Source organism: Amia ocellicauda, chromosome 7 (genome assembly GCF_036373705.1).
Source record: "Amia ocellicauda isolate fAmiCal2 chromosome 7, fAmiCal2.hap1, whole genome shotgun sequence".
Lineage (NCBI taxonomy): Eukaryota > Metazoa > Chordata > Actinopteri > Amiiformes > Amiidae > Amia > Amia ocellicauda.
Window position 1 is genome coordinate 47,241,851 of NC_089856.1, and position 25,005 is coordinate 47,266,855.

At 45.5% G+C, this 25,005-nt stretch overlaps 1 protein-coding gene across 4 annotated transcripts; it reads left to right on the forward strand.

Moving 5' to 3' along the window:
- The first annotated feature begins 502 nt into the window (after positions 1-502).
- LOC136753696 (6-phosphofructo-2-kinase/fructose-2,6-bisphosphatase) lies at positions 503-24,080 on the forward strand. Of its 4 annotated transcripts, none has more exons than XM_066710015.1 (15): positions 503-962; positions 12,488-12,613; positions 12,838-12,934; positions 13,128-13,194; positions 13,662-13,736; positions 14,060-14,116; positions 14,514-14,635; positions 14,887-15,094; positions 15,404-15,550; positions 15,814-15,918; positions 16,015-16,144; positions 16,445-16,507; positions 16,846-16,910; positions 18,545-18,670; positions 21,268-24,080. In XM_066710015.1, the coding sequence occupies exons 1-15, from the start codon at positions 923-925 to the stop codon at positions 21,325-21,327; spliced, it is 1,488 nt and encodes a 495-aa protein (XP_066566112.1). In that variant the 5' UTR covers positions 503-922; the 3' UTR covers positions 21,328-24,080. The 4 variants fall into 4 exon arrangements, with proteins under 4 accessions (XP_066566112.1, XP_066566111.1, XP_066566109.1 ...); XM_066710014.1 differs by lacking the exon at positions 503-962 and adding an exon at positions 2,467-2,700; XM_066710012.1 differs by lacking the exon at positions 503-962 and adding an exon at positions 9,667-10,009.
- Positions 24,081-25,005: the final 925 nt, after the last annotated feature.

Here is a 25,005-nt window from a genome sequence, read left to right on the forward strand (position 1 = left end):
GGCCTGAACCCGGGGGTGGAAATGCCTACGTGTCTCGTCGGTGCATAACAGGTTTCTATGATTATGATTATGAATATGATTTATTGCAGCTGTGCAGTCGCTGTGCTGCAGCTCCAGTTTAGTTACAACTGAGCGCCTGAAACTTAACCCGGGATCAAGCGGGGATTATTTATAGCGCAGGAGTGACGAGCTTATCATACCAGCGTCATAGTAATAATAATAATAATAATAATAATAATAATAATAATAATAATTTCCCAAAGCAAATGGGCTAAGAAAGCCACCGCATTGCTTCCAATATTGAAAGTGAATAGAGAGGGGGGCCTCAGGCCAGGCAGGAATGGATACCCACTATTGGCTGCTCAGCGGCGTGTGAGAGCGACAGTGTGCGTGTGGGTCGGTCCGGCGGCTGGGCAGGGCGGTGGATGTCACTGGCGGCTGGGAGGATCGTGTTACCCGAGCTTGTTTTGAAGTGGGAAAGAAAGGGGCGGGATCTCATTGTATTTCCCTGAGCAGCCCGTTTGCACAGAAAGAGTCCGGGCGTCTGCATGACCCCCTTTTGACGCGTTAGGAGAGCCAGGCGGGTGATGGTTGTAGAGGCGAGCTGTGTGGAAGCCCTTGTCTGCGCACCCCCTCTGCCCGGCCCGGCGAGTGACAGTGCGGGCTGCCCCCCCTCTCTGGCCTGCACTTCGGGGCATGAGGAGCGGAGCTGGGGGGACGGGGTTAAGTAAAGGACACGCGTGTTACTGCGGGCGGGGGGCAGTGCAGAGTGGAGCCGCGGATGACTTGTGCACTTGGCAAGGGGAGCGAAGGACACGGGCGCACGGAGACTGATCCAAAAATACAGCCGTGAAACCCCGGGCCGATGGAGTCGCACTACTAGCAGCAGCGGAGCCGAGCTGTGTCTGACCCGCACAGAAGCATGGCTGCAGCGCGGACAGCCCGATTCCAGCGGCCGCATGGTGAGTCACAGTCGGGCTCCACTGGACCGAGCTGCCGGCCGGCCGGGGATGGGATGGGGCTCAAGAGCGCATCCTGCGGGGCTTTTGTGTGTTTTTGCTGTGTGTAGTCAACGTAGTGTTGCACGCAGAAGGACCCCCCCTCTTCTGCCAGAAATAAGATTAAAACTAATGAAATGACATTAGACCTATAAAGAAACCTGTATAACGTCATAACAAAATCATATACGTCACAACAATCGGCCGAATCAGTACAAATACGCACAATTCTGTGAGCATGAAAAAGCTGAAACATTGCCGGTTCACAATATTACTCGTATGTTTTTTAAATAAATACAATAGAAATGTTTAGTTAAACCCCAGTGTTGCAGCACAGCTCAGTCACAGGGGCCCACAGACAGCTGCTCTACTGAAGAACCCGTGTGCGTCCGGGTCGGTGAGGTTGGTCACTGAGTCCTTGCTTTATGATATTTGCGTTTCCTTGGGGAAACGCGTTGGATTCCAGCCATTTGCCATTGCGCAGGTCTCTCTTCTCATGAAGCTTCTCCGGGACTGGGACCTCGCTATTTCTAAATGACCTGGCCTGGGAAACCGTGTACAAACAGGAATCAAGGCAATGTAGCGCCCGAGGATATCCCGGTTGACCTTTCTGGAGCAGTTATTAACCTGTGCGGAATTAGTCCATATAGTTTTGAAGCTCGTTGCACACAGGGGAGAAACATGCATCCTAAAAACTGTAACAGGGAAAGTTGAAAGTTGAAAAGTTATGACGACTTGTCTTTGGCCATTCTGGTTATACTTCCACGGAATTAACACAGCAGCTTTCTGTAAACTACGCCATGCTTTCTATTTTCTATGTGAACCCGCACATATGTTATTGTGAGTGGGGTGAAATGAGACGCATTTGAACTTTTTGGACACATGGGATATCCTGCACCAGTGTGCAAAAGCGGAGCAGAATGCGTCCTAGTCGACCTGAGCTAATAACATGTGTCTAATAACACATATGGTTTGATAGTGGGGGTTCATTCATTATTATTTAATATATTCTTATCCAGTGAGCTCTCAACGTAACTTGCTTGTTGCAGGGGGGGCATTTGTGGTGCAAATTCGTCTTTATCGGGACTGCAAAACACCACGTTGTCAACAAGCACCACCATAGCCGCTGCTAAGCACGTCAGGGGTATTCATCTATGTCCCTTTTACTAAACTAATTAGTGAGTCTTCTCCCACTCACGCCTCCCAGGTGCCACACAAGGGTGCGCACTGCACAACACACACAAAACCACCAGTATTGCGAGTTGCACAAAGCTCCCCAAGCGTTATAGTAAGGCAACTTGTTCGTAAACAAGGAGCAGTCTGGTCACAGTAGGGACTCGCCTTGCTGTCTCCTTAAAGGTTAATCCCTAACAGATCGGGTGACCCTTGCCCTCTGCCTTTGCTACATATTTCCCAGTGTTTTTCTGCTGTGTGGTTTCAAAGCACAGTTTGCAAGTCGAACTCTTAAGCGCTGGCACAGACTAAAGGACACTGCTTTGGCTATAGATGTTGCTTGTCCCTAAAAGTCCGTTAAAGAGGCGGAGAGGCAGGAGGGGGGTGTATACTTGGTTGTGCTGGTGTGTGTCGCTGGCTGTTGATAATATTAATATCCAGAGACTGTAGTGAGGTCTCCTTACGAGCAAAGGTGTCTCGATGGACTCTCCCAGAAGAAGTGGTCACCCCAGCAATGCAGAAATCACAGGTGAGATGCCGCTTGTTTTTTGGGGGGGGGCGTGATCATTTGCAGTGATCATTTTGGCTGATTTCAGTTTTCCTGCCTGTAGTCTTGTGTTTCCTGGTTGAGGTGCGCTGTGGGGTCCTGTTCAGATTTCAGTGTTGGTGAAAGTTACTCAAGCAAGAATGAACCACCACAACCACTTTCTACCCTGTCAGGCGTTAGTGAGAGTGACGTGGAGACGTGCATCCCTGTTTACGTGTTGTTCTGTGGAGCTTAGACTCTCGGATTTCAGCCATGCAGGAGCACCTTGTGTTTGCTCAGCCAGATGTTCTGACTCCTGGACTGGCGAGACCCCAGCGTGTCCCGCTTTGCCCTAATTGCTTCTAATCCCCGAGCCCTGGACTAATTGGCTGCTTTGTTCAGTCTGTTTCATTTTATTCTATTAAGTTTGCTCTAGTGATTTTTTTTTTTTAATTGGGCCTACACTAAATCATCTTATTAATTAGTTTGAATAAAATGATTTCTGTAGGCATTAGTTCAATGCAAGCATTACATTGGATTTAGTAATCAAGAATGCAGAAGCAACAAAACTAGCAGCGCTTCCTCACAGTTGAAATAAAAAAACAACAACAAAAACACACACAACTTTGGAACTGAAGTGTTAAAACTAACACAGGCTAATGGGTGTAATTGGGGACAATTTCCCTAAACACAGGCACTGTATTGTAAATGTATTCATATGCAAATAAAGCATTTTAAAACAATAACAATTAGATGGATACAAAGCAGAGTGCTGGGTCCAAAACCAAATAAAAACTTTGACTTGTGGCACAAGTTAGGTAATCATGGTTCATGGGTAGGTTTGATCTAGGCCTAAGAAAAACACAGATGGTATTCCCAAAGAACTCTTCTTTCTGCATAGTTGTTTAGTACAGCTGGTAGAGAATTGCGCCACAGTACAGGATTTTAAAAACACCACACACAGATAATGCCTCTTCCTTGTGCTTCAGAGCATTTACTTATTGGAAACACAAAGACTACTCTGTTTAGAAGTATTTCAGATATCTAATCAGGAGAGAAAACTATCTCTTACAAGATATTTATTTCCTTTAAGAAGAAAATACCCCACGTACAAAAACAATGTTCCCATTGAAGCCACAGTAGCTGGTTGATGCAATTGGCTGTGCTTTGAAGTGAAAGTACAGACCACAGATTCAGTTGATTGCATCTTCAAAGTCAGATGACGTTACAAAAAGAATTCCACGTATGGTAAATATGGTAACCAACTACAGTGGGGGGAAAAAAGTATTTGATCCCCTGCTGATTTTGTACGTTTGCCCACTGACAAAGAAATGATCAGTCTATAATTTTAATGGTAGGTGTATTTTAATAGTGAGAGACAGAATAACAACAAAAAAATCCAGAAAAACACATTTCAAAAAAGTTATACATTGATTTGCATGTTAATGAGGGAAATAAGTATTTGACCCCTTCGACTTAGTACTTGGTGGCAAAACCCTTGTTGGCAATCACAGAGGTCAGACGTTTCTTGTAGTTGGCCACCAGGTTTGCACACATCTCAGGAGGGATTTTGTCCCACTCCTCTTTGCAGATCCTCTCCAAGTCATTAAGGTTTCGAGGCTGACGTTTGGCAACTCGAACCTTCAGCTCCCTCCACAGATTTTCTATGGGATTAAGGTCTGGAGACTGGCTAGGCCACTCCAGGACCTTAATGTGCTTCTTCTTGAGCCACTCCTTTGTTGCCTTGGCTGTGTGTTTTGGGTTATTGTCATGCTGGAATACCCATCCACGACCCATTTTCAATGCCCTGGCTGAGGGAAGGAAGTTCTCACCCAAGATTTGACGGTACATGGCCCCGTCCATCGTCCCTTTGATGCGGTGCCGTTGTCCTGTCCCCTTAGCAGAAAAACACCCCCAAAGCATAATGTTTCCACCTCCATGTTTGACGGTGGGGATGGTGTTCTTGGGGTCATTCCTCCTCCTCCAAACACGGCGAGTTGAGTTGATGCCAAAGAGCTCGATTTTGGTCTCATCTGACCACAACACTTTCACCCAGTTCTCCTCTGAATCATTCAGATGTCGGCAAACTTCAGACGGGCCTGTGCATGTGCTTTCTTGAGCAGGGGGACCTTGCGGGTGCTGCAGGATTTCAGTCCTTCACGGCATAGTGTGTTACCAATTGTTTTCTTGGTGACTATGGTCCCAGCTGCCTTGAGATCATTAACGAGATCCTCCCGTGTAGTTCTGGGCTGATTCCTCACCGTTCTCATGATCATTGAAACTCCACGAGGTGAGATCTTGCATGGAGCCCCAGACCGAGGGACACTGACAGTTATTTTGTGTTTCTTCCATTTGCGAATAATCGCACCAACTGTTGTCACCTTCTCACCAAGCTGCTTGGCGATGGTCTTGTAGCCCATTCCAGCCTTGTGTAGGTCTACAATCTGTCCCTGACATCCTTGGACAGCTCTTTGGTCTTGGCCATGGTGGAGAGTTTGGAATCTGATTGATTGATTGCTTCTGTGGACAGGTGTCTTTTATAGAGGTAATGAGCTGAGATTAGGAGAGTCCCTTTAAGAGAGTGCTCCTAATCTCAGCTCGTTACCTGTATAAAAGACACCTGGGAGCCAGAACTCTTGCTGATTGATAGGGGATCAAATACTTATTTCCCTCATTAACATGCAAATCAATTTATATCTTTCTTGAAATGTGTTTTTCTGGATTTATTTGTTGTTATTCTGTCTCTCACTGTTAAAATACACCTACCATTAAAATGATAGACTGATCATTTCTTTGTCAGTGGGCAAACGTACAAAATCAGCAGGGGATCAAAAACTTTTTTCCCTCACTGTACATATTGATTTACATTGTTCTCTTGATCCCCTCAGTAAAGGGCTCAGCCAAATGGTTACACAATAACTATCATCTGGGTTGGGCATGCGTTCAAGCATGTAACCCAAATGGGCTAAAGGAAGAGTATGGTTTGAACTGTTAGAGCAATTCATGTTGCCTCATCTGTGGTGCACTGAATGTAACCCGCGTCTGTTGAATCAGTTGTCATCAGTTGAATGGTAACATAAATGGCATTTTAAATAGTTTTATATGGACTAAATGAGATAGATCAAAAGGCAAAGGAAGCTCCCTTGAAATTTCTTGTTTTGTTGTTTCTGCCTGTTCAGTGCTATGAGAAACTTATTTTAAGGGTGCTTTATATGATTTCAGCGTAGCAAAGGACCTTTTGGGAGAGGGGTTGGACCCTAATCCTGCCAACAGCACCAAAGAGTGGTGGGTGTCTGGCATGAGCTACCCCGTCCGCCATGCTGTTGGAGTGGATTCTCTTGGTCCCAGACATACTACTGCGGTCACCGGGGGACGGGACAACAGAGTGGCAATGTGGAATAGTACAACTGTTGCCAGCTGTTCTCAGTCTGTACAGAAACAGTGCCAGGTGTATGCAAACAAACAACTTGGTGTGATGTAGGGCCAGTGTAACATATTAACTAGAATTTGTCTGGTTGCTATTTTTGGCGAAAGCAGATTTAATCTTTGTGCAAAGAGGAAGATGATCTCATCTGTCGGCTGTCCAGTCTTGCACTCCTAGATTCTGCAACACATCCGATTAATCAGTAATGGGGTTTTTCCATTTATAAAGCTCTTCAGCATGCTGCAGGAGCCTGAGAAGCCACAGAGATGGTGATCTGGGGATTCCCCTGGTTGATTTCTGCCACCCCCAGCCCTGCCAGTCCCTGTTGAAAAGTGTCCCAACCTGTAACATTGGCAAAGCAGAGCAAAATTGGAAAGCAGCTGGGTCTAGGGCATAGGACACATCCCTCACTCTGATTGGTGGCTTTTATTGGTGCCTCCAAATACCCCACACTGCTTTAATCCTCCTCCCCCCTTCCCTCTGACCTCAGGCCTAATTCCCAATTCCCTGCCCCCACCCTACTCCAAACACAGACCACAATTTACCAGTTTAGCAACATACAGAACCCAGATTTGCTGTCTTTCAATTGAATTGGCAGAATCCAGTTTTTCTTGTTTGAAAGCCACAAAGAAACCTAGCCCAGGGCAAACTACTGTAGAGGGTTACTCCCCCCACAAACCTGTAAGGGAACATTTATAGACATCTAGTTAATCAATAAATAAATCTTACAAACAGGAGGAGGCCATTAGACCAATCATGCTCGAAAACTGAACTTCTGAATTACCTTAAGACTTAAAAATATAAGTTGTTTCTACAGCAATCTGCTGGTTAATTATTTCTCCAACTCAGTTTCAAGTCCCCAAATGTTACACAGTAACAATCAACCCTAGAGACAAATCATAATAAGGAAATGTTGAAATTGATTATAACATTACCCCCACAAAATAAGTAAACCTATCTGGATTTTTAATAGACCTCAACAGGACAAAGACAGATAAGTTTATCAACTCGGATTCTCCTATGAAATCCATAAGAATAAAATAGTCAGTAAATGAATCTGAAGTCCAGAGACCGTTCAAACCAGCTTTGTACGGTACATCTGTTCCATTACTAGAGTACTACTAGAGAAATGACTACTGTATTTCAAGGATCCCATTCAGTGCATTGCAGTCATTTGGTTTAGGCATTAATCCTTGACATTTCAGTTCATTGGAGGGAATTCTTGGAACCAACTCCACTTAATTAAGACTATTTCACTTCTCTGCTGCTACACGACTACATGAACCTAGAATAGTGAACAGAACTTATTTTTCCTTCACCCCAAATGTGTATTTTATTTATTTATCCATTCCCAGCAAACATTGAGTACTGGATACCTTAACACTAAAAATATATTGTTATAAATAATAGCCTACATAATTTGGTGTGTTTAAAAAACATGCTGTCCAATGCAATGCGACTGCCAGGTGATTTCTTGGAGAGAACAAAATAAGTCACTGAGTGGGGTTTATCTCGGCATTGTTCTTGTTCGGGCCATTTGCTTGCCTTTGGGTTCATTAATTCGCTGGTCTTTCAGACACAAAGCAGGTAATTGCAGAAGGATTACCGTTGCTGCTCTTGAATGGAGTCCATGAACTTGAATGGTAGGGTTCAGTCAATTTAAGCAGTGTCCTTATTTGGGCACAGTAAAGATGAATGGGAATCCGCAGCTGAAATTCCAGCGAAAGAAAATAATCCACCCACATCCAATTTAATTTCCCAGTAACCCTAACTGACTACGTCTCAAAGGAAAAACACTTATTTTTTTTTTTTTAATCCAATCAGCCCATCAGTGAGCTATGTGTAACTCAGGACACAGGCGTTTTCTACTGCTGTGTAATGAAATAGAAATTGATAATGAGGAATCGTGGCTAATCAGTCTATTAGTCAGGCACGTCAGTTTACACAGAAATGTTGTTGCCCCGTCAAATGCTGTACCAAACCGACCCTGCTTCCACTAAGATGGACATATCCCAGGTTAATTGTGTGATGATGTTAATCCAATTCAAACTGATCAATTCCTTCCCCATAAGTCTCCCAGCATTGGTAATTTGTCTATCACTGAGATTCCCAACTTCAGCTGCAAAAGCCTCTGTGGTTCAGACAATCATCGGACCACATGGAGACTCTAGATGTGAATTTCAAAGGGCTCTGCCTGGTGTGGCCCCACTATATCTCAGAGATCTGCTTCACAGCTACTCTCCACCTCAGCACCCACTGATTGCAGGCTGCTGTGCTTCTCCAATACAGCTCTCTCTCTGGGGGGGAACGGGCGTTGTGCTGCGTAGCTTCACCCGTGATAAGAGCCAGGAAGTCCTAGGCAGTGCTGCTGGTGTTTGTGCATCCTGTTTGAAAGCATCTCTTCTCTTGATGTGCTGTGTTCTCTGCATTGTATCTTTCTTGTTTCCTGTTAAGCACTTGTGGTCATCTGATGAAAGGTGCTATTACAGTACAATATAATGATGTTGATGATCATGAAGCTCTAAAACAGTGAAGCTCTTACATAAGTGATACATATATCGTGACTAGCCTCTAAGCAGTCTGAGAGCAAATATTGACTCTGTTACGTCAACACAGAGGCTAGGGTCAGCTGCTATATTGAGCTCATTCTGTCTTTAGTCCTGACCACCCTGCTCATTGCACTTCGAAATGCAATTATTAGTGTAATGTATTCATGTAAACATAATTTTTAATGTATTGTAAATATTTAATGACATTTCCAATTTACTAGCATTCTACAGTAAACTGCATGATGTTGCCATAACCTGGACGGTTTACCGTCAGTAGCTTTCTACTCCCTTGTGGTGTATCGGTAGTATTGCAATTGCCCAGTGCTTTTTTGAGCTGTGGCGTTTACGTTCAGTGTCAATCGATGACTCGTTAAAACTATTACAGATTTCAGTTAGTGCCGTTTCAGAAGAGCCATATTATGAGAGAAACCGTGGTGTAAAAACAGCCACGAAACAAGCAAACAAACAAAACAAAAACTTTTGGGGGAATCTAGTGAAAATAAAAAATGTTGCTGAACTGTGCCATTAAAAAGCAACACTATTCAATACGTGTCGTCATTAAAATTCAGAGGATTCCTGTACAGACCGAGGCACTACTTGTGAACTGCGTATGGCAGTCGTCACTTTTCGCACGATTACGTCACCTGCCATCGTCGCATCATACGTCACAGGCACGCTCAGCGCTTGATTTATTGTATGGCTACATGTAGTAATAATAATAATAATAATAATGATGGTAAAAAACGAAAAACAAATAATAAAATACGTGGCAACACCGTCAGAACAAAAAGGCGCAATGAATGCAATAAACGTGTTTAGTTCTACAGCTGCAGAAGTTGTTTTCTGATCAGTCTGTGTTTCCAGTTAAGTCGCAATATAGGAACAAAGTTGCGCACAGGCTTTGCGCTGCCCGACCGCCCGCTGTGCCACTCGAGCCCCCGCGGCGGCTGCAGGCTCGGGCACAGCTGGGCACAATGGCAGTGCCCGCCTCTGCATGGTGCGGCTCCCGGGATGGAGGAGGGGGTCGAGTGGGAGGACAGTGTCCCGGCCCACGCCGCTGCCGGCCTCTCACGCAACCCCCCCACCCCCCAAGGCCGGCCTCCAGGCTCTCGTCAGGTGATGATCGAGGCAAAGTTCGCCCATGCATGCGAAGCGCGGCTCACTCACGATCACCGCCGCGGCGAAAGCGCTCAGTGCCGAGCCATTGTTGTCTCAGCTGGCGAAAGGAAGGATACTTTCCGGGGGAACATGTCCCAGGAGAAGGCAGAGCTCACCCAGACGCCGCTGCAGAAGATCTGGGTGCCCTGGATGCAGGCGCAGCTGCAGAAGCGGCGAGGGTGTAAGTGGCGAGGGGCTTAACCCGTTCAACCCCGGCTTCCCATCTTTCTTACTGCTGTGTTTCCCGATTGTGCCGATAAACCACTAGTGTAGAAATCGATCCCAAACGCGAGTGAAGGGTTAATGTAGGCCTTTTGTAAATTGGTTTTGGACTTCTCGTCAGTTTGCCTCATAGACTGATTTCAAATGTAAAGTTGAATATATAAATGGAAATACCAAATTATAAATAACTGAGTGTTATGTAATCAATATCAAACAAACACGTTTTAAACCAAACACTCATTCCCACTTGGCTAGACTGTTTATTATTATTATTATTATTATTATTGTAGTAGTAGTAGTAGTAGTGGTAGTAGTTGTAGTAGTAGTAGTAGTATTGTTTATTCTTTGTTTAACCAAAGATTGAGATTTTAATATCAATCTTTAGAAATGGTCCAGTTTGAAATCCTTCTGTACAAGAGTCCATGAAGATGAGGCAGCAGAGCTAAAAGCACTTTGACCAAAATCAGTCTGTACATTAGGGTTGATATATAACATACAGTTCTGTGATCTCGGTCTATAATGATCATTTCTTGGTAGAGTGAGTTCGGTGCTTATATAAGATGGCAACTGCCCTAGAATGGCCTTATACACTAACGGACCTTGATGTGTCTGTCGGCGTACAGTCCATGATGTCCATCCCATAGACTGATATAGTCTACGGTGGTGAATCAAGAATCTAGCATGTGTGACAAACTTTACAGCAGCATGGTATTGTGCATCTACTGTATGCCAGTGTGTCCCCAGTTTAAAATTGTATGTTTAAGGTTGGAAATGTGGCATTTGTATTGCAGTGCATTTGGGTTTCAACTCGGGAATTGTACTGATGTTTGCAAGAAAGCTTGTCGGTTATGATCAGTACAATTATTTCTCGAAACCTGGTAAGACTTTTCCGAGTGACCTTCATTTGTTAGGTTTCTAAACATCTGTGTGGGGAACAACACTATAGATGAGAGAAGAAACACTCCTCGGCTAAATGTAACTTTTAATTTGAAAGAAAATAATTGTATCCCTATGAAGAACCACAATAATTATAAGCTTACATTTACAATCAGGGCTGAGTGTTATTTGTAGTAGTGCAGAATTACATTGGTCATTTCTTGAAGGAACCCAGTGTCAGCTTCAACTATTCACTATTTACTAACAACCACACAAAAATAGCACATAATAGAAATAGATTTAGGAATAGGAATAGACCCATCTGGTGTACATCTAGATACATCAAGCAGTGCAGTTCCTTCTTTATCAGGTTTCTGTTCTTGCGTTCAGACTAATCTGTGATGACCTGATGTTTCGAGTGTCAGGACATAAAAACAAATGTGAAATAGGCAACAGCAAACAACCTTGTAGTTCTGTCCAGAAGTGAGTAAGGCTGAGAACTGGTCCTGCAGCGTTGCAGACGTGCCGACACCTGCATTTTAGGGAAATCTGACACCGAACTTGGACTCTGAGGTAGTTTCTGAGAGCCGAGGTAAATAAACTGGATTATACACGAATATAGAAACTGGGACCTTGGGTGCTTCCACTTTTGTGAAGCGCACAAACTCCACTTTTTTTGGTTTGCTGGGGTCGGGGGTGCATTTGCAATTGGTTCATCTGTTGTAAGAAAAACATTTTTATTTTAAAAATATGCATTTTGGGGAATTCTGTAGAACGTATGTGTCAACCAACCCCCACAGTAATTCAAGTGTATGGGATTTGTGATGTTCAGAAAAAATAATTCAGTTTGAGGATGCCAGGAGCTTCAGTGAACCATGATCAACTCATCTCAATGGAAACTGAACGTCATATGTGTTCCACACCCCCACCACTCTTGGTGTACAATGAAAGGTCTTAAAAAATGTCTAACAAAACTAGGCAAGGATTTTTGAGGAACTGTTTTATTTTATCCAGTTGTATCAAAGGATCTGAAGCGGTACAGAACATTTTGTTTCTGTTTTTGTTTTATTCAAGTCCGCAATCTTGAACTGCGGTGGACGTGCGCTTTTCTCTGTGTGACTCTGAGGTCGTTAACCCTGCGTTGGGAAACTGGGCGAGAGGAAGGGCTGGACCGTTCTGTCCCTGGATTCCCAGAAGAAGAAAAAAAAACATTAAATAGAGCAAACGATCTGTATGAGGTCAGACAAAATGATGAGATTCATTTAGTCTAGATTCAAGGAAGGACCTGAGAACTTTCACTGCCACCCAGCGACACAAGCAGCTGTCAGTGTCAATATTTATTACCTCGTGTAATTAAAAAAGAAAGAGAAGACACCCAAACGAACTGCATACATTATTCCTTATTTTAAAGGGACAGCACTGATGCTAGATGTGCCTGTGCTGTAGTCACGGCTCGCTGCATACTGCAAAGTATAAATTAAAGGTCAAATAAACCCAGTTTTGCTAAAGGAAGAGAATTTTTATCCATGTCTTTTTTCTTTTTCTCTCTCTGCTTTTTCAGCCTCTGTTCCACAGTTTACCAACTCACCCACCATGATCGTCCTGGTGGGGCTCCCGGCGAGAGGCAAAACCTACATCTCCAAAAAGCTCACTCGCTACCTCAACTGGATCGGTGTGCCCACCAAAGGTAGGCCTCCTTGAGAAGACCGGAACCGGCCAAGATCTCCGTCCATCTCTCCCACGCTCACTCACGCGCTCTGACAGAGTTCAGTTTAACGCGGTCAGAGTTCATTTGACACACTGGTGGCGCACAGTGGGGTTGGCACGACATCCGTATTAACAGTTATACGATTGCGATGGGAACTGACCCCTTTCCCAGCTCTCACTGTGGTTCCTCTCCCGTCCCTGCAGTGTTCAACGTGGGACAGTACCGCCGGGAAGCTGTGAAGACGTACAAGAGCTTTGATTTCTTCAGACCCGACAACAAAGAGGCCATGAAGATCCGGAAGTAAGATACCACTGGTCTTATTTCTCTCTCTGTTTTTTTCCAAGCTGAAACATGGCGGTAGATTAATCTGCGCCGTGCATTGTGGGATACAGCAGGCAGTTTAGAGAGACAGAATATGTACAACATTGAGGGGGTAGATGCACCGATGACTTAAGGGCTATGGGGCTGACTGTGCTTGTCTGTGTCACCGCAGGGCCTGCGCTATAGCGGCTCTGAAGGACGTCTGCACCTACTTCACTCAAGAGCAAGGACAGGTCGCGGTAAGGAATCAATCGGCTACGGCGAGCCTGGGCTCTCGCCATGCTTTCCAGTCCTAAAGCGGCTTCTAAAACCCTGTTCATGTAACTGAATCGCTGGTTATATATTTTGAAAAGGGATACTTGATCCTTTGTATACAAGTGAGGTGTTAAAAATCTCTTGGCTTATTTGTTTTGCCCCTTTTGGTTTATCTGAAGCCTTCTGTTTCCCACAAACAGCCATTAAAAGTCTCCTGAGCAACATTTCTAGCAGCGAAGTACAATTACATGTCAACAATGCTGTATTTAGTTGTGAGTATTCATATTTTCCCTAGATAGCGTTCTAGAGCCCATAGATCTCATTAATACATTCTGAGATTGGATCTCCGCAGGTCATCCTTTGACACCACATATGCACTTAATTGTATATTCACTTCTGTATGTTCTCGTGATTTGCCCTGTGTGTTTAAGATCTCCCGTTCTTTCTGCAGGTCTTCGATGCCACCAATACAACCCGAGAGAGAAGGGAGGTGATACTCAGCTTTGCCAAGGAAAACGGTTACAAAGTGAGTGAGCCCGGGGGGCGGACTTAACCCTTTCACTGCTGGTTGTGACAGTGGATTTGCATATATATTAGCGATTGGGGTCTGTTGTGTGGAGGGACTGCAGTGTGGTGTGTGTCTGTCTGTCAGTTCTGTGTTGGGGGTGGGGCAGATTGTTTGATTATCTGATTTAGTGAGTGGGAAACTGGGTTCTGTGGTCAAAGGTTAACCCCAAGTGGGGAACCAGGACCGGTCACAGGGGGGCAAAGAGATAAATAGGGGCGCCCCATTTCCCACAATCAAAGTTACGAAGATTTGCTTATTTTTACCCCCACCTCTCTCTCCAGGTCTTTTTTGTGGAGTCAATTTGTGACGACCCCGACATCATCGCTGAAAACATCATGGTAAGCACAACCAGCAGGAGTTATAAAGTTCCCATTATAACCCCGACCTAACAATATTCCCTACAGGGACACACATTCTACCTGAAATAGTATTCAATACAAGTATATTGATATATAGAGTTGGAGAGGTGAATTTACTGTTATTTCTTGGGGGGGATCATTGTAAACAAAGTAATAAGATGATGTAACGTTCATATCCCAGAGCTCTGCTTTAAATGATTTTTAGTAAATCAGTCCTGGGGATTGCCTGGGAAGACCACACAGACTCTGTTTGTTATATCACATACAGGAAGCAGAAATCAACATTGCACCACCCCCAGCTCTCTGCCTACATGAAATCCCCCACTGTCTTTCCCCCACTGTTACTGTGCCCCATGATCTTGCTCTGTGTTTGCAGCAAGTGAAGCTCAGCAGCCCTGACTACAAGGACTGTGACAAGGAGGAGGCGGTGGAGGACTTCCTGCAGAGAATCGAGTGCTACAAGATCACCTATGTCCCTCTGGACGATGAGCTGGACAGGTAATGGAGTTGTAGGGACCTCACTGCCTCCCAAAAATGTGCGCGTGTTTACTGATAGGAGACGTCATCCATCAATCATTGAGGTATATCCTAAAGCAGGACAGCCTAGCGAAGGTCTGATTGAGCAGCAGGTCTGCAGGGTGTCTCAGAGAGTCCTGGAGAAAGCAGATCCCTTCCCCCCCCCACCTTATAAAGGCCTCAGGAGATTGATCTGTGTCTTTCTTTTGTCTTTGTGGTTCACCGTTGTGCAGGAATCTCTCCTACATTAAGATCTTCAACGTGGGCAAGCGGTACCTGGTCAACCACGTGATGGATCACATTCAGAGCAGGATCGTCTACTACTTGATGAACATCCACGTTGCGCCCCGCTCCATCTACCTGTGCCGGCATGGCGAGAGCGAGCTCAACTTACTGGGCCGGATCGGGGGGGACTCGGGGCTGTCCAAACGTGGCAACCAGGTCAGACTAATATCTTCGGGGCCGGCCCAGCTCAAAACCTGCAGATCACTGGGGTGGGGTGCCCTTTAATTTATTTTGAAGTGGATTTCTAGTGCTAAAAGTCAGTCTTAAGGTATCTTTTGTTGCTCTATCAAAAAGTTTAAATGGCCCAAGCAGAGTCTCCCATTAAGTTGCACCCCCCCACACAGACACACACACACACACACAGACACACATTAGTCATGTCACACAAGCCCACAGCTTCATCTCCCTGTAGTCTTGCACCGGCAGTCAGCAGTTTAACCCTGACTCTCCGGTTGGCCTCCTCAGTTTGCTGGCGCTCTGGCAGGCTTCATCCAGAGCCAGTCCATCAGGGACCTGAAGGTATGGACCAGCCATATGAAGCGAACCATCCAGACCGCCGAGGCGCTGGGGGTCCCCTATGAGCAGTGGAAAGCCCTGAACGAGATCGACGCGGTAAGAGCTCGACCTTCATCAATCGACTGCAGTGTATTCTGGTCATGGTTCGGTTTTAGCTTTTTCTTTATTGCAGCCAGCCTCTCAATGTCCCTCAGTTGGTTTCAGGATGGGCTTGTGTCCTAATGACGAGGACATAGCATTTCCACTCACCTGACACACTGGAAGCCAGAGCAGACAGTGAGAGCCAAGAAGACCGGTTCAAATGAGATGAAAGCCCCTTCTGTTGACATCTAACTGAGGGCATCTCTGCTTCCTTTCAGGGAGTGTGTGAAGAGATGAGGTACGAAGAGATCCAGGAGAACTTCCCAGAGGAATTCGCCCTGAGAGACCAGGACAAATACCGCTACCGCTACCCCAAGGGAGAGGTAGGGGATCCCCGGACAAAACCCAGAGCTATGTATTAAGTAGAGATGAGATGACCATAGGAATGGCCGTCCAACTGTTGCCTCTGTTCCCCGCAGTCCTACGAAGACCTGGTACAGCGGCTGGAGCCAGTGATCATGGAGTTGGAGAGGCAGGAGAACGTGTTGGTCATCTGCCATCAGGCGGTCATGAGGTGTCTGCTGGCCTACTTCCTAGACAAGAGCGCAGGTGAGGTGGAGACCGGCACCTATTCAGGGATACACGAGGGGTGGGGGGGTAATCGGCGCAGTATATAATGCACGTTCTGCCGCAAATGAGGACACGTGCATGTGTGACATTTCAGTGAAGCCACCAGCTGCATCTCCAGCTTGTCTATAGATCCAAATTCCCCCCATCTATCAATGCATACAAGTCGCTGAACAAGGGTAGAAGTTATCTTCCTCCATTTGAATGTCAGGAGCTGCATTGGCAATGTGCATCAACCACACTAAAGTATTGATCTTTTCTTTGCTTTCTTCCATCCCACAGAGGAGCTCCCCTACCTAAAGTGTCCGCTCCACTCCGTGCTCAAACTCACTCCTGTCGCCTACGGTGAGGAAAGACATGTCACTTAACCAACTGTTTGATTGTATCGAAGGGCTGTTGAACAGTATTTCTGTAAAAAACATAAAACACCATTTCCTCGTGAGTATTTTATGTTCCCAATCTGGAACATAAAGAATGTCCACCTTGCTGTGTGAGGGAACAATAGATTGCTAGACGAGTAGATGACCCCTCTAAACCGATCTATACTCTTTATTTTATAATGCAGTGTTTGATGGTTTATGTATAAAAACATCATCCAATTAAATAACATAAAATTAGGCTGTTTTAGTATCAATCTCTTCCTTAGCTTCTCTGTTGAAATAATCTCTGCCGTTTCATTGCAGGCTGCAAGGTAGAGTCCATTTTTCTGAACATCGAAGCCGTCAACACTCATCGAGACAAGCCCGTGGTAAGAGACGCTCCATTCAACTCTGATTGACGGTTAAAGGGTTCATATAAACCTACTGAGATCATATGAAATGGTTTTGCGTACTTGTCAGGGTCCCCATGTGATTGAATATCATTAGACCCCCCCCCCCCCCTTCCCCAAGTATGTAAATGCACATACCGGTGTAAATGTGCACCTGTCACTTTTTGTAGAAAGTTGCTCTTCCTGAACAGAACGAAGGTCAGAGGAGTGTGTACTGAAAATATTGGCCTCTGTGCTGTAGGTCACAAGGTCATGTTCTGTGACTCTGGGTATATTGGTATATTTGCAGACCCTGCCAAGTAAGCAAAGGCATTCGATATCCTATTGACGCGTTTATGCGATTCCTTTAACGGGACATGCATTGCATTGCCTCTGGATTGTGCCCCCTGTTGGAATTCAACACTTTTCGGCCCGTCTCCTATGTAAAAACGGCATGTGCAATTCCAGCAGGAGGACATTGTGCACCCAGGGAACGAGCCACAGAGATTCATGCAGCAAGAAACTGCACGAGCGTGCACTGGGCAGGCTACGCTTTAAAAGGCCATAAAGCGCAAAGCACACATCGCTGTCGACACTGAATGAGCTGCTTTGCTATTCCAGCGATGATGAGTCATTATAAAACAGGAATGGCAGCTGAGCTCTCCTCCTTTAGCTGGTAGAGCTGTTCCACAATTAAAGCTCCAAGGTATCCGACACATTGGACATGATGTGCTGCCTGTTGGTAAGACGCATCGTACCGGCACACATGTAGAATTCAGATCTTTAGTTTTCATGCTTCACTTTCATCAGTGTACAGAATGAGTGGGTTTTCTTTTGGAGATGTTACTTCCCCAATTAAGCCCAAATACACCGTGCATCTGACTGGGGGGGCTGCAGGGTTATGGGATATGCATGGGGTCCATTTGAATTTTGTACAGGTGTTTTATATCCTGATGGTGTATTTATTTTTAGGCCAGGTTGACAGACAAAGAAGGAAGCCTAATATAACTCAGTTCAACAGAAGACCATTGGAAGTGTCGCACGACACAAGAAAAAAGATCATAACAGTAACGACAAACTTTCCAGTTGCTTCCCACAAAAACCAAAAACCTGGCGTGCGCTCTCTCGTCAGGGCTCCTAACCTCCATCTTGTCTTGAAAGCCGGTCTTTCTTGACTTTGATTGAGCATCTCCATTTCTTTCTTTCTCTCTCTCTCTCTCTCTCCCTCTTTCCACCCCCTCCATTTCCACCCCTCTGCATCTCTCCACCCCTCCCGCACTCCACTCCTAACTGTTTTCCTTTCCCTCCTCTCACCCCCTTCAATCCCTGTGCCTTATCCATCTCACCACCTTTCACCCAACCTCTCTCTCCCCTTAACGAACGCCCATCTCGCCACCCCCTCCTCCTCACCTCCTTTTCCCTCTATTCTTACCCATTTCCGGTTCCTTCCTCATCTGGGCGACTGGGATCGTGCCCTCATTTGTCTCATTGCCTTTTCTTCCCCTTTTTGACCCCAATCTCCTCCCTCTCCTCACCCCTTTCTCACACTCTCTCTATCTCTTCCCTTCACTCACTCTTCTTACCTTCTCCTATTCACAACCCCCCGCCCACCTCCCCTTCCAACCCCCGACCAGAACCACCTCCCTCTCCCCAGTGAGGCGCCCCTGTACAGACACCGGCGGGCCTTCCCCCTCGCCAGCCCAACGCCATACAAAAGCCCCACAATGCAAGATCTGGGCGAGGCTGCAGACAGCCTGCAGGTAAAACTGCTGCCCCCTAACCACACACAACCACCTGCTCACTCACAATAGGGGTGCCCAGTCCCGTGGGAACCCCTGTGTCCTGTGGTGTTCATTCCACCTCAGCTCCTGATCAAAGTTAATTAAACCCTTTCATGTATCTATTGTCCATAGAATGTCCATAGACATTTTATTAAGACTAATTCCAGCTCTCAATAAGATAATGGGCGTATGCCCATCGCATTAGCCCGGTACCACGGGCTGGGTGTCAGAGCTCCTCGATTGGATGAGACATTTCAATGACCAGGTGTCTGCAGGGAACCCTCTGAGGGCTTAAATAATGAGCAAAGCTAATTACAGGACTGTTTGATACGATAGGATTACCGCCTGTGTCTGAGCAGCAGGAACTGGTAACCTGTCCTGAGTGGATTAGACTGGATTAAGAGAGCGACAGTTCTGTGAACGACTGCCGGTGTCATGGCAGCAACACTCCTGCGGAGCGGATTGTTTCTCAAACCCAGATACCAGGTAAATAAAGAAGCCAGTTAGCAAAACAGCTAAATTAAGGGTCTCAGTAATTCTAAGTAATTAAGAGTTTAGTTGGAATACAACATCGGCAATACACAGGGGCCCCCGAGGACGAGGGTTATGGACCACGTTGCTGACAGACAGACAGCAGGGATACCACGATTTGATTATGTAGGTAGCGTTTTCTGGACGGGTTACAGAATGACGCCCACTGAGGTGACCGACACTTGAAGGAATGAGGGGAAACTTAGCAAGAGAGCGAGGTCAGTGATACTCAGACTGAGGCAAATGGCTCTTTGATGTGTTTTCTGTGGCCCTGTGGAGCCTGTGGTGTCACAACACTGTGCGATGATGTTGTAGCTCAACAGACACAAATGGCCACATGGTCTCCCCACCGGCAAAAACTTTTCCACATGATCCTGTTTGAATACGGGATGCATGGTGCCATGATAGTCAATGAAACCATGCATTTTCACCACAGGGGCTCTTTGTAGGCAACATTGATCGCTAATGTGGCCCCTTCAGCACTGCAATGATGGGGGTGTGACGCTCTCCTCTCCTCTCTCACCAGCCACTTGGGTTCCCGTGCTGATTTGGCCCATACAACCTCTTGCAACCGTTCTTCATTTCCGAGTGTCGGGCCCCTCCCCCTGTATCCCTCCCAGGAGACAAAAGGAGAACAATCGGCCCATGGTTTTGTGTAGCACAACCAGACAGCAAGGCGTGGTCTGAACCCGGCCCGAGACTATCCCTGCTTCACTTCTGCTGCCTGTGCCTGCCTTTAAAGCACTCTTTCATTACAGCTCCCGAATGGATACATCCAGTAGGGTCGGAGCATGTGCTACAGATGGGTCTCAGTCTAGCTAAGATGTGCTGGTCTGCAGTGATATAATTTTTCCCTCTTTGCAATATTTGATTACACGAACGAGTTTCTCCGAACTTGTGGAGGAAAGTTTCGCCATTGTCATTGCTGAAGAGACTGGCTTCTAACTCTTTGAGTGAAAATCCAAAGAAAAGAAAAGAGAAAGAAAAGGTGAATAGAAAGGCTGGTTGAACACCAACCTCACTGCAGCTGTAGAATCGGCAGAAACGGGCCGAGGCTCATCCTACCCACAGCACTTCCCAGCGCAGCACGGCGTAGACTCGGCCTGCTCCAACACTAACCCCCGCGCGATACCTAAGCCGTGACCACACTTAATCTGTAACACAGACCACACGGCGGAGGTGGGTTTCAAACGTTTGAATGCTGATCTAGAAACGTCGGTTGAGGTACAGATAGTGTGCAGGAGCGTTTACAGTCTCACTCTGGGGTGGTCAGCTGGGATCTGGACGTTTCTGCTGCAGGCCAAATCTCAAAGATGGCTCTGATTAATAAGAGTAACTAAATAAGCAATACGTATTAAACAAAATAGATTGCAGAAAAAGGACTCTCCGTAGAATCTGTCAGAGTTGTGGATTAAAAGGCCTAAAACAAAGCCCCCAAAGAAACGACAATAAACTAAAATCACTGCATTCATCGCTCTGTGTGGCCTGATAGAAGAGTGCAGTTCAATCGCAGTACAGGTTGAGGAAACCGATCTATAATCAACACAGACCAGCAGGGGGAGGCAGTTGCTCACGACACATAGAGGCAGTGATCCATCTCGCCTGAAATTGAAATCGTAGCAGAGCTGGAATGTCTGAAGATTTTCTGCAGCGTTTCCAGGCGGCGTTTGGGTTACGAACGTGTTCTTGTTAGCGGTTTTCGTTAACCAAAGAAAAAAATAAGTAAGGAGAGGGAGGAGGTTTTAAAGAGACACGATAGAAGATCCTCAAGTAATAAGTGTTCGGTGGAGTCATGGTCAAATCATTAATACTTTAACGGCACTTTCTACACTTGTGGTTTATGAATTCACCCCTTTTCTGCATGACTGCCTGCGCCTGACTCAAAAGGCTACAGCATGTGGGGTGGGTGTTAGTGTGTGCTGCACTTGTGTGTCTGTCGAGGCTGCTCAGTTGAATGGCACGGGGCCACTCTTTGGGAGTTTGACTTTTCCCTGTGACTGTTCTTTTGTTTGATTGTTGTTTTGTTTTATTTCTGTTTTGTATAGAACGTAGAAATCAACAGAGACCCGGAAGAGGCTTTGATAACCGTCCCCGAACATATATAAGAAAGCCTGGAGAAAGCGCGAACAGCTGGACAGAGAGCAGTGGACGAGAGGGTTGAAAATCGTTGACTATTTCGGTGCTTTTTACCTCTGGTACAACTTCATTTTGCATTTTTTTTTTTTTTTTGCAATCCATTTTTAACTTATTCTATAAATGCTGCTGTAAGAACAGGTGCAGAGTTCATGGACTGCCCCCAGCTGCTGCAGGATTTAGGATGCTTTGAAATATCAGGGATTGTCGTTTAGGGATGCAGGGCCTTTCACAGCATCCAGGCAGAGAAGACTACGGTCCTTTTGATGCTCTGAACCTTACCGGTTGGACCACAGTCACCGTCCAACGTAAACTCTGGGGAGGGATGTAAACGAGGGAGATGAAGAATGTATCTGATTGTGATGGAAAGGAAGCAGAATTGAAATCATATATTTAGCCAATAATTATTTTGACCAGATTAATTGAGTGTTTTTTTTTGTTTGTTTGTTTACAGTTTCTCTTTTTGGTCAAAGACTAGGAAGTTATTCAAGGTTTATTTTGTAATTTTTTTTTATGTTAGCATTTTAATATTTTATAAAACCTTGCAATATACATTTAAAAAAAATCACCTTATTTCCAATTACATTGTGACACTTTAACACAAACAGCAGAGCTTGAGATCATTTCATATATATTCCTTGAAGCTGACACCGACAGAGGGGAAGGAATTAGGGGTTGCGCCGGCTCTGTACCTTGTGCAACACTCATTTGCTTCCCCCTACCTGCACAATTCGTGCTCAGCTTTATTAACACTGTTCAGGATCCTGCCTGCACATGCTGCAACACTGACAGGCAATCAGGCAGGACACCACTGAGGGGAAATAAGACCATCCGGACTCCCTCAGTGAGGTATAACTGTACACTTGACCCACAGAGCTTAGCGGTGCTGCAGAAGAAAGCATCTTCCCTAGATTGGCATAAGGTTGAGGATTTTCTGAAATGCATCCAAAGCCTGATGACACTGTATGACGACACCATGTCAGACATGCCTCGGTAGACCTGCCCAAGAGGAGGTCCGCTCACAGAGGCCATGTGAGTCTCGTAGCCCCAGTGTCCACAAGTGACATTTGTGCGGGAGACTTGGTGTGCATATTGGTTCGCACCCTCTACAGCTCCCGTGGTTCTCTCTACCAGGGCCAGAGTCCAGAATCCTGGTCCCAGTGAGAGACCCAGATCTCCTCAGTTTTGTAGCTCACCACTTTTCTAGAGGCTTGGGAACACACATTAATTATTGAGACATTCAGCAAGTCTCATCCCCTCACTTGTCAATGAGGGCAACTCTGATCTTGGGGGGCGACTCAGTGTCTGGCTTGATTCTATATTAACAAACAATAGGTTTTAGTTTGATAACCAGGATGTGAAGTCGTGAAACTCAGGTAATAGTTTATCAAATTCATGGCGAGGCTTTAAGGCAGTTTGAATCGAGGCCAGACTATTCGATGCTGCAAATGAAGACTGTTTGCTGCTGTCTGATGTACACTGTATCCAAGACTCAGTTGATGACTGTTATTCCCCTATCTGTATTTACTCTGTCGGCAGCATGAAAAAGAATCGGGGACGGAGTAGAGGACATGCGTTGTATATTCTGTGTTAAACCTACCTTGTGTCTTCCAATACCTTTACAATGAAGTCCACTCGGAGCGCAGGTTGGGCCCCACGGTCCTGACAGCACTGGTTCCGGTCTGGCCTGTGTCATAAGCCCCCTTTCACACTAGCACACAGGGTGGGTGTATGTGGCATTGCGCAGGCTCGGGTGGGCTCCAGTTAGTGACTCCTGTATCTAATCGCGTAAATATTCAAGAACCAGCCTGCCACTGACAGTGTGGGGCTCTTTGACTGTTGAATGTACTGTGCTATATATTTATATAGGAATAACTAGCTGCATGAAGTAGTTATTCATATACTATAGTTACAAGAGGGTGCAAAACATATATAGGGCCGACTGTATCAGTCACAATAGGGGCTGTGCAGGGTCTAGCTGTACTGGGTTGTTTTCCTGAACCAACACCTTTCCATTCCATTTAAATCCTACAGGTACGTCCTGCTGCGATGTTTAACAGTCAGATGTTGCCTTGGTAATGCATTTCTTCCATGATATCCAATGCAGTTGCTCTTTAACAAACAAGCAAAGCCAGAGCAGCTCACGGCTCCAGTTCAGGCTTCAAAATTAAATGCAAGAAACTGCTAGTTACAATACTGTTTGTTTCTGCATGGATTTAATGTGACAACGATTGGCCAGTAAAAAGAATTTAAAGAAAATTCTACTATTCCATTTCGGTAGACAACAAGCAGCACAAGAACCCAGTTTTAATGGGACCACGTTCAAATGGAAATGTTCGGTTCAGCGATGGCTCAGAAGAGCTGGGCTCCTCACGGGCCTAATATCAGTGACTCGGCTCCTCGCACCGGACTGAAACACACCGCCGGTGTTCGCGTGGCCACGGTGCCCTCGCTGTGCAGGGAGAAGTGGAAGTAGCACAGATGTGTGGAAGCTCAGATGCATTTCCCCTCTCCTCTCTGGAATATCTCTGGTGGCTCTCTGTCTGATTTACAGGTGACTGACTTCCTGAGTCTACTTTGAACTCCAGCCATTCACAATAATAAAGGAAGTTTGACTAAATTAATGTAAGAGGATTCAAATAGACTGTGAAACACATGGGTTCTGGATGTTATCAGTCCTAATAAAAAAATACTGATTCTATTTTGTAGAATAAGATGACTATTATACAGACCTGTCATTGTGTTTTGTTGTAGGTGTTTTGGGTGGAGGGGTTAGTGGATATAAATACACTTGCTACAAAGGTTCAGAAGGGGACAAATTCCCCTAAAAACACAAAAACTTTCAAAATAAACTAATGATTGATGTGTGGAGTGGAAAACTTTGTGAGGAGAATGCATGACGTCAGTCTCGGCAGATATCTGATATATGTCCGTGAGGAGGGTACATTTTAAACTATGCTAAACCAGAGTTTGCACTTAAATAAAAGAGTTAAAACCTAAATAAAAAAGTCAGTTCACACCAAACCACTAAAAAAAGGAGTACATAAGCTAGTAAAGATCAATCGTCAGAGTTAAAAAAAAGAACCGGTTTTAAAAGGCAAACCCAGCAGAGAGTAAACAGCAGAACTCAATTCAGGAGGACGACGGCAGGCTTTCAAACTCACCAGGAATGGCGGTAGATGCCTGTGGTTGGCACTAAGGTTCACATTTGGTTTCCCTGGATATTTTGGAGCTGGTAGGCACAGCGTCAGTGGCCTTTATTTTTCCAAAAGCAGAGGCTGTGTGTGGAGGGGTGGGGGTGACAGAACGCACTGTGTGAGGGCAGATTGGATTACAGAGTGGGCGTGAAGTCCTGGCCCAAAAATAAAAGCTTGTTTGTTGCTTTTTAAGTTCACAACCATAAAACGACCTCCGCTGCAAGCATTTAAATTCAAGCCCACAGTGTATTAACTTCTATACCTACAGTGTCCAGTCAGGTTAAGTTGACCTTGCCCCCAAACCAAACTACTGAACCCTTTCTCTTTTTCCCGTAAGGCCGTCACTGCCACTCCTGGTATTACTGGAACCTTTACAACCACAGAAAGTATTTTAATTATAATGCAGTGTGGTAATTAGACTGATACAAGACTAACATCTGGAGACTTCACCAG